The 17320-nt window shown below is 39.9% G+C and overlaps 1 protein-coding gene across 1 annotated transcript in view; it reads left to right on the top strand.

The window, feature by feature from the left end:
• The window catches only part of LOC102287422 (fatty acid desaturase 2-like protein FADS2B), a 40518-nt gene extending 23809 nt beyond the window's left edge, over positions 1–16709 (top strand). Inside the window, exons 5-12 of the mRNA XM_070383243.1 lie at positions 94–219; positions 3657–3717; positions 6349–6425; positions 6587–6684; positions 8318–8414; positions 10325–10404; positions 14939–15064; positions 16649–16709. Coding sequence (XP_070239344.1) covers positions 94–219; positions 3657–3717; positions 6349–6425; positions 6587–6684; positions 8318–8414; positions 10325–10404; positions 14939–15064; positions 16649–16709 — 726 coding nt within the window. The remainder of the gene's footprint in view (positions 1–93; positions 220–3656; positions 3718–6348; positions 6426–6586; positions 6685–8317; positions 8415–10324; positions 10405–14938; positions 15065–16648) is intronic.
• Positions 16710–17320: the final 611 nt, after the last annotated feature.

Below are 17320 nucleotides of genomic sequence, written 5' to 3'. Positions count from 1 at the left end.
AGGGTTGATTTTGTTTGGTTTTGAAAAACTCTGATAATGAAAGATATTTCAGGAGAGAAATGTTGCAGCTAATGAATGTTCTTTTCTTCTCAGGGTTTCTCTGCAAAATGGTGGAATAATCGACACTTCCAACACCATGTAAAAACAAACATCTACCCCAAAGACCCAGATATTGTTTTGGGCCCATTTTTTGTTGTTGGAGATTTACAACCTGTCAAGGTATATTTAGAAATCCTAAGCACTAGAGAAATGTTTCAGGAAGTGGTTCTTGGAAAGGTCTACACCTTTGTTTTGAGGAGATCAGGCTGGAGATTCTGGTTTCAAGCATGTTTTCAGAGCATCTCTTCTTTTAACTCCAGGATATAAATTTTAAATAAGTGAATCTGGTGTTGTAAGAAAAGAAGAAAATGTGGAATGAATAACTCTATGATCTTAAAAGTCATTCAGGCTAAATCACTCATAGAAAGCATGGCAGTACATTCAACAAGTGCTAAATCATGAAACATCTACATATCTAGTTATGTCAACTAATTCTAACTGTTGGAAGAAACTAAGCTGTTATTTTTAATTTAGGTCCATTTTGGTTCATTTATACATGAAACTCCAGAGAAGGCAATGGCACCCCCACTCCAGTACTCTTGCCTATAAAATCCCATGGACAGAGGAAACTGCAGTTCAAATGCGACTTCACTTTCATTTTTCACTTTCATGCATTGGAGAAGGAAATGGCAACCCACTCCAGTGTTCTTGCCTGGAAATCCCAGGGACGGACCTGGTGGGCTGCCGTCTATGGGAAAAGAAAAAGCAGCAGCAGCAGCAAACATGAAACTGTCAAATGCAGGACTGTTGTTCTTTCTTAAAAAAGAAAAAGGAAGGCAAACTCCAGGATGTCTCAGCTTAAAACCTCAGCTTAAAAACCAGCATGTAAAGATTATTACCAAGATGTTTATAGTCTGCTTTCAAGATAGAAGGTATAAGGATAATCAGATAAAGGTATCTTTCCTTGAGAAGAAATGATGGATCCTGGGAATTAAGTGCTTAGGAAGAGGTTCTATCTCCTTCTGGAAGAATTTAGGAGCTTTCTAAAAACAAAGGAATGTAGCTTGGTCACTTTCTGCCTGGACTTTGTGGTAACCAGGATTGTGTAACTCTCTCAAAATAGGTTTTCCCAGTCTTGGAAATTAGGGAAAAGTCTTCCAATTAGGGAAAAGTCTCCTGCCAAGATATAAAGAAAATAAAAGAAAGAAAGAAACCTTGACTGTAGTCTTCAGTCAGTTGTCCTTCCAAAGACTCCACAAACAAGTCAGAACTCTCTGAAGTTTGCAAACTCCTAAAGTGAAGTCATTCAGTCATGTCTGACTCTTTGTGACCCTATGGACTGTAGCCCCCCAGGCTCCTCCACCCATGGGATTTTCCAGGCAAGAATACTGGAGTGGGTTGTCATTTCCTTCTCCAGGGATCCAACCTGGGTCTCCCACATCACAGGCAGACTTTACAGTCTGAGCCACCAGGGAATCCCTGTGAACTCCTCGTCTGATCACTAAACTTATGACACTTTGACTTCTCTCCTCAGTCCCTCACAGCAATGGAGACTTGTCTCCTGGGTTCATGAGGCAGTCTGGCCCCCTCCAGAAGCCCCTTCTGTAAAACTGTATCCAGTTCACATGCTGCCTCTTCACAGAGGATGGAGACACCATCACTTCTCCATCATTCAAGAGACATATCCTTTGAGCCTTAGGTTTCTGTTTACTATAATTTCAAAGCCAATGCACACCATATTACTTACAATCATTTAATCTTTCCCAATTTCTTCTCAATGAGTCACCTCTTTTGCAAGGTGGCCAAAGTAAGTTTCAGCCTCAACATCAGTCCTTCCAATAAGTCCCAAATGTTTCTGTTGGACTTTGGATTTTACTGTCAAGTCTCTTTCTTCTCAACACCACAGTTCAAACATTCATTCTTTGGTGCTCAGCTTTAATAGAATATTAATTTAATCATCTAGGAAAAAACAGGTCCTGTGGACCTTTGTTGGCAAAGAAATGTCTAGACTTTTAATATGCTTCTAGGTTGATCCATACTTTCAAAAATCAGTCCTTTTAATTTCATTTGGCTGCCAACTCTGCAAATTTTGTTTCCCAAAAAATAAAGTCAGCCACTGTTTCTCTGTTTCCCCATCTATCTGCCAAAGAGATCCAGAAGCTGATCTTCATTTTCTGAAAATAACTTTTGTTAACTTTATCACTCTCCTGACATTTATTTTTTCCTTTATGATAAGGGTAAGATCAACAAGGGTATCTGAGGTTAATATTTCCAAATAATCTTGATTCCATAGAATGGAGAGTTTCTCAAATGAATGGGAAAAGTTAAATAAGCAGGGTTAAATACAGCTCACAGTGTTTTTTTCTATTTGGAACAATCTGTTGTTCCAAATTATAAGGAGTTTTGACCTACATCAGGTTTCTCAAGAGGTCAGGTGGTCTGGTGTTCCCATCTCTTTCAACTTTTCCACAGTTTATTATCCATAGAGTCAAAGTCTTTGGCAGGTTAATAAAGATAAACCAGATTACTTTCTGGAACTCTCTTGCTTTTTCAATAATCCAGCGGATGCTGCAATTTGATCTCTGGTTCCTCTGCATTTGGCCAGCTGAACATCTAAATTAAGTTCAATTGCTGAAGACTGGCTTGAGAAATTTAGATTTAAATTTACTAGCATGTGAGATGAGTGCAATTATATATTATCAAGCCTTAAAATGAGTAAATCACAGCATGAGATCCACTGATGGAAATAAAGGATGAAAGATGACATAGATACTAGAGTTATGACTATGTGTTTTATTACATAACCATTCAACAAATATCTGTTAAATGGATGAATGGATACAAGCAGACTGAGCTTTAAGCAGAATTCTAAGCACATAGGTTGAAGAAGACATTGAAAACTTATCAGAAATATTTCTCCTCCATCACCATTCCATTCCACACCAGGGCAAAAATTTTAAAATGGCTCCCATGGAAATAATAATAAACTATCACAAATCCCTGAATTCAAATGGAATAAACCATCCCTGCAAGAATTGCCCACATTTAAATAAAGAAAAAGTCACCAAAATATTTCCTTTCCCTTCAGTTCTGGTTCCTCAGTGCCTTCAGTTTGACAGTAAATGAACTCTGACCAGATGGCTCTTTCCATAGAGACTCTACACACACACACACACACACACACACACACACACATGCACACACACATGTGCACATGCACACAGACACACACACACACAGAGACACACACACACACATGACACACACACGCACATGCACACACACGCACACACACAGGTACACACACACAGACACACACACAAACACATGTGCACACACAGACACTGACACACACACATCCACACACAGAGACACACACACACACACACACACATGCACATGCACACACATGCACAGAGATATACACACACACACAACCTTGAGTGTAATAACAGAAATCTATATTGTTCTTTTTTAAAAATGGTATAAGACCATTTATTTTATTTTTTTATAATCAAATGAATACATTTATTTAATTATTTTTTAAAGTTTATGTACATTTTCTTTTTTTAATTTAAATATTGTTCTTACTTTAGTTTTATTCTCTCTTCCTTCAGTATGGCAAGAACAAAATCAAATTCATCAACTACGAGAAGCAGCACCTGTACTTCTGCACGTGTGAGTCACCAGGGAGCCACAATCCTTATCATCCCATTTCCTTGAAACAAACAATTGTCAAGCCAGAAGGCATGACTGAAATCCTCCCACAGAGAGACGATCCCATGTCTTGTTGTGCCTCAAAAAAGCAGCATGTTTTATTTCAGACTTACTTGGGTGAAATCTGAAGAGGAAAATAGAAGAGTGATTAGGCATTCTTAATGGGCATCTCATCACTCTGGCTACTGTACAGTGAAGGAGATGCTCCAAGAATGGATGGGAGGCAGGATGCCAATCAAGGGGTCTGGTACCTGTGACTCTCATCCTGGATAAATGAAATACAATACTTATCAAGAAGAAAAAGATAGTGATGTATGGATAGGGGGAAAATTAGGAAAAGAATGCTCAAGCACTGACAGTAGGTGCCGGAAAAAGCAGAGTCTCATGATAAAAGTCACCTGTAGAGCTTCTGTGTGGAAGAAAGTTGACTGTTCCCACAGCTTACATACAGCTGTAGAAGGTATTTTAGTGGACAGATATACACACACACACACACAGATAATAAGACAGGTCTGGATATGTTCTAGGCTTGAGAGAAAATAGGGTAGCTGAATAATGCTAATACCAACAAAAATATTAGAAGCAAAAGTGATTTGTTCTTAACCAAGTCAAACTCATGATTGCCCAGAAAGAAAAGTTTAAGACCCCAAAATATGCTCATCTGAAACATGCTTACTCATTTGGAAAAGAAACCCAAATTAGAGAAGATTGCAAACATTTCCTGTAGATCAGTGGTTCTCAACTAATAGCATTGCTGCCCCCAGTGGGACATTTGACAGCGTACAGATACTTTTTTGATTATCCCAACAAAGAGGGAGGAATGGTATTGACACCCATGGGGCAGAAGCCAGGGATGTTATGAAATGTCTTACAGTACACAGAACAGCCCTGAACAATAAGAATTATCTGACCCAAAATGCCAACAGTGTTAAGATAGACAAAGTGTTGCAGATGATCTGGCTTGCCCAAACATTGGCCACCAGTGGTCATCTGTCTCATGCCTGACCGGGATGGCCTGTGAGTCCTTATTCTGAGACATGAGGCTCAACCACCACTGCAGCCTCTTCCAGAGCTAGAATTCTGAGGACTTATCCTAATGCAGTTATTCTCTTTCATGACCAAAAAGGGTGTGGAGGACATTGGTGCCCCAGTTTGAAAGGGAACTCTTCCAGCCCAGACAGATGTGTATTCACATAAGAAAAAAACTGTTGAGTCTCTTGTCTGAACTCTCCTCCTGTGTGTAGTGAAACAATACAGCCTTAGCTTATGAGGAATGGATGAATATTGTAGCTTCACTGCAGAATGCCCAGCTTACAAACCACATCGTCCTCAGGAGCTGTTTCATTTTGTCATTTTCTTTCAAATGTCTTCAGTGTAGTATGACAGGTACAAATGTGTCATATTCAACCTGTCAGAGAGAGATGAGGCTTGACATTTCATAAAGGTGGCAAAACAGCTTTCATGCAGATTGCTGTAGTAGGGAAAGGTAATTCAGTATAGGCTGAGCTCAACTTGCCAGAAATGAAAGGTGGGAGACTTTTAAAACATGGGAACATGCTAAAGGAAATTAGTGAAAGAGGATAAAGGGAGGGGAAGCTGGTCATGTGGTTAAGCCACATGTGTCTTCTCACTGGTGCTTATCAAAGTCAAACTCCTACCCTCCCAGAGGCTGCAGGACAGAGCCCAATCCTCAAAGATTGTACTTCAAAGGGATGACTCCCAAGTCCTTGAGAAAGACACTCTGGATCAGGGACAATCCATCCCAGAGGGACACAGTAAGAATTTTATAATTGTAAGTTTTCTAAAAAATGATTGAAGAAAAGGAGGTCAGAAGCCTACTGAACAAGCAGTAAGTTATTTGGACAGTCTTGAACTTTCTCAGGCAGGGACTTTAAGGTGTCGGTGTCATCCTAGGGGCACAACCTTGAATTGTTCTTGGAAACTATTTCTAGCATTTGTGTGAGTCTCTTAGTGTGTAGGGTGGAGAAAATCATTTGTGCTGACAGTTTGCAGACTCTGAAAATTTATAGGTCACATTTGAAGCCTAGTCAGGATGGTGACTCAGAGCATCTCACTAAATTTTGATCAAGAAGAGAGTTGTCAAAATCTGAAGGGTCTCCATATGATTCCTACTTGCTCCAGGCAACTTCACTGGTCCTGGGGGAGAAGCAGGTAAATAACTATCTGGCCAGACTCAGTATGCCTGCTCTGTATCTGCCACCTTAACATATTGTGACAGGGCCCAACATGAAGGATCGTGAAGGATTGAAGGATTCCAGGGACCTTGAGAAAACTTGAAAGCTCACAGCAGAAGCCCTTCTAGGATGCCTTCATCAAGAATGACTCAGATCTTCAAAGCCTCCATAGTCTCTTTAAGGGAGTTTGAACCAAAGTCCTGGTTCACCCTCAGAGACTCTAAAAGCCCAGGAGCATCCAGGATGTGGTTGTGGATGTCCACCTTACATCCTTCTCAGGGGCAATATTCCAGGGGTAGCATGTTAGGAGATCAACTCCTACTAGCCTCCACAGGAATCATATCTGCTCATTTGTTCACCATCTTCTTGATTTTTTTTTTTTTTTTTTTTTTTTCAGCTTGGGTCCCCTTTCTTATACCAGTATATTTCAACCTGGATTCCATTCTAGCAATGTACCGCAGAAGGGACTGGGAGGTGAGTAACTCAATTGTTTTGCTAGAGCTAGATCAGGCTGGTAGAAAAGGGGAAAGGTAAATGCTTGGTCCTTTCCAGATGCAGCTTCCTTGAGTATCAGGATATAAGATTTAGCCAGTTTTATTTCCACTAGCTTAACTTTCAAGCCCTTCTTTCTGCAGGACATTGCCTGGGTCAGCACCTTTTATATCCGCCATTTCATCACATTTGGTCCTTTCTATGGAATCTTTGGAACCATGGTGCTCATATATTTAGTCAAGTAAGAAAACAATAATATTCTCCTACTCTTATTGCCTGGATGGTCCTCTTACCTTTCTTATCCAATCTATTTATGATTATCAAAGATTTGCAGATTATGACACCAGACTGCATTCTTATTGCTGAGACATTTCAAGAAAATGTGGGATAAAACAGCTGAAATAGTTGAATGAGTTTCTGGGAAACTAAATTTGCCCAATCTTGCCTTTTTTCCCATGTGATTAATTCCCAATTACAGTATAGTAGTCCCTCAGCATCTGAGGAGGATTAGTCCCTGGACCCACCTCAGTTACCAAAATCCAAAGATATTCAAGCCCCAGAGTTGTCTATCCATATATGTGGTTCCACAACTGTGGATTCAAGCAACCACTAATCTTGTAGTACTGTGTGTTTTCTTAAAAATATCCACATTTAAGTGGACCTGCATGTTTCTCAAAGGTCAACTGTATTCTGATGATCAACTTAGTCCAACAAACTGTAATCTGAGCTGGACATCATAATTCTGGACCAAAGATAAGAGGAGACCAAATTTATTCAAAATTTATTTTATCAATCCAGAGATTTTTCCAAATCAAAATGATTCTTTAAACTGAATAATCTTGTAGTACTTTCTTTTTTAAAATATCCACATTTATTTGGACCTTACTATTAATAAAATAATGGTAGCTACTATGATCAGACAAGTTGCAAACTGTAATTGCTGGGCATCATAATTCTTACCAAAGATAATAGGAGGCCAGTTTTTTAAAAGACCCATTTTCAATCCTAGAGATTTTCCCCAAAACAAAATGACTTTAAACTGAATAACCCTCTTATTCTTGCCTGATTTATTCCATGGATGGATTCATTTGCTTACTGTCCATAACAATAAAGAGTCAGACACAACAGGCAATTTGCTTCACTTTTTACATGCATTATCCTATTTGATGTAATCAAAAATGCACAACCAGGCAATGTAGATAGTATCAATTTCATTGTTCTGATAAGAGAACTAAAGTTCAGAGAAATTAAATCACTTACTCAAGAGCAAGGGCCAGTGGCAGTGCCAAATCAAAACTTGTACCCAGTTCTGTCTGATGACAACAGCCAAGCTGTTAATCACATTGCACATATCCTTAAATTGTTGTTGCTTTAGTCACTAAATCATGTCTGACTCTTTTGTGACCCCATGGATTGTAGCCTGCCAGGCTGCTCTGCTCTGGGGATTTCACAGGCAAGAATACTGGAGTTGGTTGCCATTTCTTTGTCCAGGGGATCTTCCCAACCCAGGAATCAAACCCAGATCTCCTGCATTGGCAGATGGAATCTTGACCACTGAGCCGCCAGGGAAGCCTGACCTTCAGCTATCTAGGTATCTTCTGAGCCTTGTACCAATGCCTACAGAAAATACTGGGGACACTGCTCTGGTACAGTAGGCTGCAAGACAGGTAGTGTGACTGAATACTTAGTGTATCATCTTTAGATATAAAAGGTCTGCAAAGATGAAAAACAAACAACCACCACATGATTGGAACCTTTGAGTCACTGCCATTTCCTCTACTGCTCAGCCAGATCTGCCAGTGGTTATGCAAGCCCAGTGAGTGGAACTGAAACTCCCCAAGGAGTGATCATATCTTCTTCTTATTCTCTTAAAGGCTTCTTGAAAGTCTCTGGATTGCATATGTTACCCAGATGAGCCACATACCAATGAAAATGAGCACAGAGGAGAACCAGGACTGGTTCAGCTCTCAGGTAATAATGCTGTTCTGGGAAAGCATCCACCAAAGCATCCTGATTACCGTCTGCTGACCTCAAATGATGTTTATTGGAGGCTTGCCAGGGGTCAGGCACTGTCAACTGTTTTGCTACATCTCATGTAGCTATGTGCTCAGAATATTCCCACTTTACAAATGATAACATTGAGGTATGAAGAAGTTGCACAATTTGTGCAAGATCACACAGCTAATAAGTGGCAGAAATAGGTTTTATTTATTTATTTGGCCACACTGTGTGGCATGCAGGGTCCCAGTTCTCCTACCAGGGATCAAACCTGTGTCAGCACACACTCTTAACCAGTGGACCAGTGGGAGTTCTCTAGAAGCAGGTTTTAAACCTCGGCAGTTTGATTTCAGAAGCTTTGCTCTTAGCTAAGGCTTAATAAACTACAGTCCAGGGGCCAGTCTAGCCCAGTCTGTGTTTTTGTAGTTTTACTGGAACACAGCCACACTCATACATTACATATTCTCTATGATAGCTTTCATTCTAAAACAGCAGAACTGCATAGTTGTGATGCAGAATTGAAACATTTACTGTGCGGCACTTTACAGGCAAGGTTTACTAAACCTGCTTCAACATGACACAGTCTTTCAACGAATCTCACACTCCTAGAATAACAGAAGGGAGAACCCTGGAATCCCCCTCATTTCATTGTATAGATAGTGGGGCCCAGAGAGGAGACTCAGCATTCTCGGCAAGTGTGCTGTTAATGATTAAAAGATTCATGACCCATGCAGAATACCACTGCCTCTTAAGCCTGACACTGGCTATGCCGTGATTAACTGGAGAATCCAGTCATCATACTGCTTCCTTTTCCATGCTCATTTCCAAATTCAGTGGACATTACACACAGTAGTGGTTCTCAATCTTTTTGGTCAAGAAACCATTCTTTCTTTTTGGTCAAGAAACCACTCAAAACTTATCGAGAACATCAAAGAGCTTTCGTTTGTGGAGGTTATATCTACTGATACTTACTGTATTTGAAATTGAAACTGACAGTTTTAAAATATCTATGAATTAATTTTAAAATAATAAGATAAATCCAATAAAGGTTAACATCAGAGTGATGAAATCATCCCATGCTTAGTAGCCCCTGGAAAAACCCATGCTATAAGCATGCATGAATGAGAATGAAAAAGCCAAATACTGCCTCAGAAGTATTATGGGAATCATTTTGACCTTGAAGATCCTCTGAAAGTGTCCTAGGGAACCCCAAGATGCTCTAAAGCACACTTCGAGGAACCCTGACATAGAGCAACTGCAAAAATAACATTCAAAATGCCAACAACCCTAACAAGAATTAAATCTCAGAAAGGCACTGAATAAAATCACATTCATAAGCATTCTAAGTAGTCTGGAGAATCCTATGAACTTCTTCTCAGTCTGCCTTTGTACAAAATAAAATACATTAGATTAAAAAGGAAGCTACTTGTATATATTAATAAATGTATTTCTATGCACAAAACCCTTGATTAAAGCCCTTGCATGCTTTATTCCCCATTTAGAAGTTCTTTACATCTATTCTGTGGTAATAATATTCAAACTCCTATAATTTATACCAGAGTCCTACAATCCCGCTTCCATCTGCCAAAGTCCTTACTCATGACACCTTAGTCTTTTGATGTTGAGGGCTGATAGTGACTTAGTCCTCTCAAATCCTATTTACTTCTTCATATCTATTGCCTTATCTATACTTTTTAGCAAAATGTCTTATTTACTTCATAATTGTAAGGTCCCTGAGACCTGGGATTTATTTTTATCCCTCATGGTTTGTTACACAAAATATGTACTCAGTCAGTACTTGTTGAATGATAGATAAATAAAAGAGTAACAATCTCTTGTTGACATGAGTTGATTTACATCTAATGTAAGCTTTTTCTTTGCAGGTCTTGGCCACCTGTAATGTTGAACAGTCCTTTTTCAATGACTGGTTCACTGGGCACTTGAACTTCCAAATTGAGCACCAGTAAGAGAAATAGTTTATGATAAAGGGAAGGGGCTGTCACTAATAACTGTCCTCCATATAGTCCAGAGCACTAGACTTGCAATCTTAAGGGAAAAAAATGAACCAGGATTCTCTAAAGGATGCTATTTTTCAATTAACAACAACGATAAAGAAAGAAGAAAGAAATGAAGGAAGTGTCACAGTTGCGAGTTCAGTTCAGTTCAGTCACTCAGTCTTGTCTTACTCTTTGCGACCCCATGAATCGCAGCACACCCGGCCTCCCTGTGCATCACCAACTCCCGGAGTTCACTCAAACTCACATCCATCGAGTCGGTGATGCCATCCAGCCATCTCATCCTCTGTCGTCCCCTTCTCCTCCAGCCCCCAATCCCTCCCAGCATCCAAGTCTTTTCCAATGAGTCAACTCTTCTCATGGGGAGGCCTAAGTACTGGAGTTTCAGCTTTAGCATCATTCCTTCCTAAGAACATCCAAGACCAATCTCCTTTATTTTTTTTTAATTTTATTTTATTTTTAAACTTTAAAATATTGTATTGGTTTTGCCAAATATCGAAATGAATCCGCCCCAGGTATACATGTGTTCCCCATCCTGAACCCTCCTCCCTCCTCGCTCCCCATACCATCCCTCTGGCTCGTCCCAGTGCACCAGCCCCAAGCATCCAGTATTGTCCATCGAACCTGGACTGGCAACTCGTTTCATATATGATATTATACGTACTTCAATGCCATTCTCCCAAATCATCCCTACCTCTCCGTCTCCCACAGAGTCCAAAAGACTGTTCTATACATCAGTGTCTCTTTTGCTGTCTCATATACAGGGTTATTGTTACCATCTTTCTAAATTCCATATATATGCATTAGTATACTGTATTGGTGTGTGTGTTTTTTTTTTTTTTCCTGGATTACTTCACTCTGTATAATAGGCTTCAGTTTCATCCACCTCATTTGAACTGATTCAAATGTATTCTTTTTAATGGCTGAGTAATACTCCATTGTGTATATGTACCACTGCTTTCTTATCCATTCACCTGCTGATGGACATCTAGGTTGCTTCCATGTCCTGGCTATTACAAACAGTGCTGCGATGAACATTGCAGTACACGTGTCTCTTTCAATTCTGGTTTCCTCAGTGTGTATGCCCAGCAGTGGGATTGCTGGGTCGTAAGGCAGTTTTATTTCCAGTTTTTTAAGGAATCTCCACACTGTTCTCCATAGTGGCTGTACTAGTTTGCATTCCCACCAACAGTGTAAGAGGGTTCCCTTTTCTCCACACCCTCTCCAGCATTTATTGCTTGTAGGCTTTTGGATCGCAGCCATTCTGACTGGCGTGAAATGATACCTCATAGTGGTTTTGATTTACATTTCTCTGATAATGAGTGATGTTGAGCATCTTTTCATGTGTTTGTTAGCCATCTGTATGTCTTCTTTGGAGAAATGTCTATTTAGTTCTTTGGCCCATTTTTTGATTGGGTCATTTATTTTTCTAGAGTTGAGCTGTAGGAGTTGCTTGTATATTTTTGAGATTAGTTGTTTGTCAGTTGCTTCATTTGCTATTATTTTCTCCCATTCTGAAGGGTGTCTTTTCACCTTGCTTATAGTTTCCTTTGTTGTGCAGAAGCTTTTAAGTTTAATTAGGTCCCATTTGTTTATTTTTGCTTTTATTTCCAATATTCTGGGAGGTGGGTCATAGAGGATCCTGCTGTGATATATGTCGGAGAGTGTTTTGCCTATGTTCTCCTCTAGGAGTTTTATAGTTTCTGGTCTTACGTTGAGATCTTTAATCCATTTTGAGTTTATTTTTGTGTATGGTGTTAGAAAGTGCTCTATTTTCATTCTATTACAAGTGGTTGACCAGTTTTCCCAGCACCACTTGTTAAAGAGATTGTCTTTAACCCATTGTATATTCTTGCCTCCTTTGTCAAAGATAAGGTGTCCATATGTGCGTGGGTTTATCTCTGGGCTTTCTATTTTGTTCCATTGATCTATATTTCTGTCTTTGTGCCAGTACCATACTGTCTTGATGACTGTGGCTTTGTAGTAGAGCCTGAAGTCGGGCAGGTTGATTTCTCCAGTTCCATTCTTCTTTCTCAAGATAGCTTTGGCTATTTGAGGTTTTTTGTATTTCCATACAAATTGTGAGATTATTTGTTCTAGCTCTGTGAAGAATACCGTTGGTAGCTTGATAGGGATTGCATTGAATCTATAAATTGCTTTGGGTAGTATACTCATTTTCACTATATTGATTCTTCCAATCCATGAACATGGTATATTTCTCCATCTATTAGTGTCCTCTTTGATTTCTTTCACCAGTGTTTTATAGTTTTCTATATATAGGTCTTTAGTTTCTTTAGGTAGATATATTCCTAAGTATTTTATTCTTTCCGTTGCAATGGTGAATGGAATTGTTTCCTTAATTTCTCTTTCTGTTTTCTCATTATTAGTGTATAGGAATGCAAGGGATTTCTGTGTGTTGATTTTATATCCTGCAACTTTAGTATATTCATTGATTAGTTCTAGTAATTTTCTGGTGGAGTCTTTAGGGTTTACTATGTAGAGGATCATGTCATCTGAAAACAGTGAGACTTTTACTTCTTCTTTCCCATTTGGATTCCTTTTATTTCTTTTTCTGCTCTGATTGCTGTGGCCAAAACTTCCAAAATTATGTTGAATAGTAATGGTGAAAGTGGGCACCCTTGTCTTGTTCCTGACTTTAGAGGAAATGCTTTCAATTTTTCACCATTGAGGATAATGTTTGCTGTGGGTTTGTCATATATAGCTTTTATTATGTTGAGGTATGTTCCTTCTATTCCTGCTTTCTGGAGAGTTTTTATCATAAATGGATGTTGAATTTTGTCAAAGGCTTTCTATCTCCTTTAGAATGGACTGGTTGGATCTCCTTGCAGTCCATGGGACTCTCAAGAGTCTTCTCCAACACCACAGTTCAAAAGCATCAATTCTTTGGCGCTCAGCTTTCTTTATAGTCCAACTCTCACATCCATACATGACCACTGGAAAAACCATACCTTTGACTGCTGCTGCTGCTGCTAAGTCGCTTCAGTCGTGTCCAACTCTGTACGACCCCATAGATGGCAGCCCACCAGGCTCCTCCGTCCCTGGGATTCTCCAGGCAAGAATACTGGAGTGGGTTGCCATTTCCTTCTCCAATGCATGAAAGTGAAAAGTGAAAGTGAAGTCGCTCAGTCGTGTCTGACTCCTAAGGACCACATGTACTGCAGCTTACCAGGCCCCTCCATCCATGGGGTTTTCCAGGCAAAAGTACTGGAGTGGGTGCCATTGCCTTCTCCCATAGCCTTGACTAGACGGACCTTTACTGGCAAAGTAATATCTCTGCTTTTGAATATGCTGTCTAGGTTGGTCATAACTTCCCTTCCAAGGAGTAAGCATCTTTTAATTTCATGGCTGCAATCACCATCTGCAGTGATTTTTGAGCCCAAAAAAAATAAAATCTCAAGTAAATGGAGTGAAATCTTGGAAAAGTATCAGTGACTCAGTTTCCAGATTTCTATGGGCTTAGGAATTGGTGATTTCCTTGCATTTTCTTTGTTGGCAAAACCTAAGAAAAATCAGGACACTTGGGTAACCAACTTGTGTTCAAATTTAACTATGTTATAATTCAAATATTTACTTATCTGTGTCTTTAGAGCCAAGTTTACAAAATAACTAATGAAGTGGAGTCCCTGCTGCAATTTCTAAATGGTATCTGGAAATACTTAACCAATGGGTCAGTTACAAAGAGGAAACAGGTAGTTCACACCTTGATGCAAGTTAAAACATTGAGAGTCAATTTCTCCAGAGTATCAGGGGAAAGGCTTTCCACATTCCCTTTGTCTAAGCCATGTGAGTCTATGATAGTCAAAGAAGGAACAAGACCTGTATTTGTTCAAGGAATTTTTTTTCATTCTATTTCTCATATTAGGGCTTGAAATTTTCAGCAAAACAAAAAAAGGACTATTACTCATAGTTTTATTAAAGGAGAGGTTTACATCCAAGACGGTCATCTGGCTGACTAATGAAAACTTGGGATTAAAAATCCATCTCTCCTCACTTCTTATTCCTTTCCTAGGACTTTTAGCTATTTACCATGACTTAATATACGTCCATCTATTCTTGCTAAGGAAGTTAGAAAGAGAGACTAAGACAGAGATTAGCAGGAGCAGGGTGGGCGGTTCAGTATCTCTAGTTCTATGGGTAGTTCTAAAGAGTGGGTAGTTCTAAATGGTAGAAAGTTCTAAATGATATACTTTCATTGGATCAGGCCAAAAATAAACAGTTGATGGAGCTAAAACATATTCCCTTAGTTCTTCCTAAACATCTGCCACCCAGAAGGATTGTAGAGGTTTAAGGAATAAGATGAGTCTGCCAGCAAGTTTTTTAACTTCCCAAAACAAAAGTATTGTGGAAGGTCAAGGTTGGGTCTGCGTGGCTGATACCATTTTATTTTGTAAAAGGGGAAAGGGAACTTTGGGTTTCTCCTTAGGTCTGAGAAGTTTTACATCTCCTTTCTCTGTTTCCTAGTCTATTTCCCACAATGCCACGCCATAATTATCACAAGGTGGCACCTCTGGTGAAGTCACTGTGTGCCAAGCATGGACTACCATATGTGAATAAGCCCATATTGAAGGCATTTGGAGATATTATCAGGTAATAACAGTCCCTCAACCCACAGCTCTCATTTCCCTTCACTGTTGGTTCCCAGACTCTTCACTGCTTTATGAATCATTCAGCCAATAACTGTTTATTAAGGAGAATTCATGTGCCCAGCATGGAGATGAGGCACTATACAGAACAACACTAACACAGAAATGATAACAGTCATTCCTACCATTTAGCTGCTGCCTTCTGGGTACTTAGTGAAAATACCTTGATTCCCTACTAAATTTCAAGCTTCTTATAAACCAGGGTTCTGTATTATTTGTCTCTGTATCACCCAGAGCCTTGACATGCTTTAGAACTTAACCGGTGGGAGGGACTCTCAAATCATCTGGTCCGGGGCTGCAAACTAAGGTGCTTTCAGGGTCTGGTGGGACAGGCAGGGGTGACTCTTCCTACAGGAACTGAGAATTCATACTCATCCTGAAGCATTCACAGTTCCCTGGAGGATCCTTTGCTCATCAAATTAACAGCCAAAACCTTGGTTGTATAATTTATCTTAAAATTAGGAAAAAGAAAAGCAAGGGTATCTTTTTAATATGAATAAATAAACCAGCAAGCCTAGAGCTGGTCAGATCTGACCCCTGAACAGTGACCCATCTTCACTCTCCACCACTGCCCTCCTCCTTTCCTGCCCTCCCGATATCTGGCCTCCCTTCAGCCACTACATAACTCCCTGCCCCTTGCCATGACACATCCTTGGTCACTTTTTCTCCTACCTAGAAAAATCTCCCAACTTGCCACCCCCCTCCTGTCACCTTCTCAAGTTCCGTTCACTCTCCAAAGCTCACCTGAAAGGTCTTTTCTTCATCTCGGTCCTCCTTTGCCCCCAAGACTAAACCCGTCATGTGCTCTCACAGCACCTGTTTCTCTTCATTTCTGATCCTTATTACAATCATGATTTAATAGCATATTGGGTAATAAATTATGTGATATGTGTCTCCCAATATAGACCACAGCTCCAGGTGGAAAGACTCTCACCACTCCTACTCACAGGTGTATCACCAGAGCCTAGAAAAGTCTTTAACTTTATAAAGTAGGAGAGGTAGGTGGATACAGGTTAGGTTGGTATAGCTATATGATTTACCTTGTAGAGATTCAGTAGAGATTTTTCTTTTAATATGGAGAAAAGAATAAGTGATGCTTTGGAGTACAGAAGAAAAATAATTGAAAGAAAAACTCAGTCTCTTCCATATAGAAATGCTGATGGACTGTGGACTGCCAGGCTTCTCTGTCCCTGGGATTTCCTAGGCAAGAATATTGGAATGGGTTGACATTTCCTTCTCCAGGGGATCTTCCCAACCCAGGGATAGAAACTGTGTGTCTTGCATCTCCTGAATTAGCCGGAGGATTCTTACCTATGAGCCACCTGGGAAGCCAGAAAAGGTGGACTCATCTTCTAATACATAAGTCAATGTATTTGATTCTCCACACTGGCAAGATAGAAAGACATTTTTCAGATATAGCTGAAAATGACAATGTTGCCCTGAATTAAGTAAAACAGCAAATGTTCCATGAAGTAGGTCCTTTGACCTGGGTCTCACCTACTCACAATTTTGTCTGCTCCTCTCACAGGGCCCTGAAGAAGTCTGCAGCCCTCTGGATGGATGCTTACTACAGCCATCCAGAAACATAATGTGGATGTGCGTGAGTCTGTGTTAAAGAGAAAGCCACAGGCCCCAAAGTGTCACTTGTGCTAAAGCTCATGATACCAAACCTCTCTAATGCCTGACTTACTTGCAGTTTCAACCTTCCCCAAAGTGAAATTTTAATCGTCTGTAATTCTTCTGATCAACTATCTGTATTTTTTTTGAATCAGCTATCTAGGAGGTAATCTGTTGTTCTTCATCCCTGCCCCCAGCCCAGAGGAAGAAGAGGATAAAACCCTTGTCATCCCCTCCCCATCATCAAAAAATTGTCTGCCCTAAATATACTTTGCTGAGAGCTTCCTTCCCCCTCTCTTCTTCTGATAAAAGCCTTCCATTTTCCCAACCCCTCAGAGCCCCATTTGATTAACTTTGTTCATAAATCACTGAATAAAGCCAATTCAATCATCAAATATACTCAGTTGAATTTTTGTTTTCTAACAGCTTGTTCAATAATCTTCCTAGAGGAGAAGACCCAAGGCCTGCTACTTTCACGACTTCCCAGATCACTGAGCACTGGTTAGAATTCAGATGATCCATCCTGCAGATCATTTCTGCCCTCTGCTCTTTGGCCACAGGAATAAAGATGGCTTGATTGGCC

This window comes from Bos mutus, chromosome 15 (assembly GCF_027580195.1).
Source record: "Bos mutus isolate GX-2022 chromosome 15, NWIPB_WYAK_1.1, whole genome shotgun sequence".
Classification (NCBI taxonomy): Eukaryota; Metazoa; Chordata; class Mammalia; order Artiodactyla; family Bovidae; genus Bos; species Bos mutus.
This window is presented reverse-complemented; position numbering and strand designations above follow the sequence as displayed.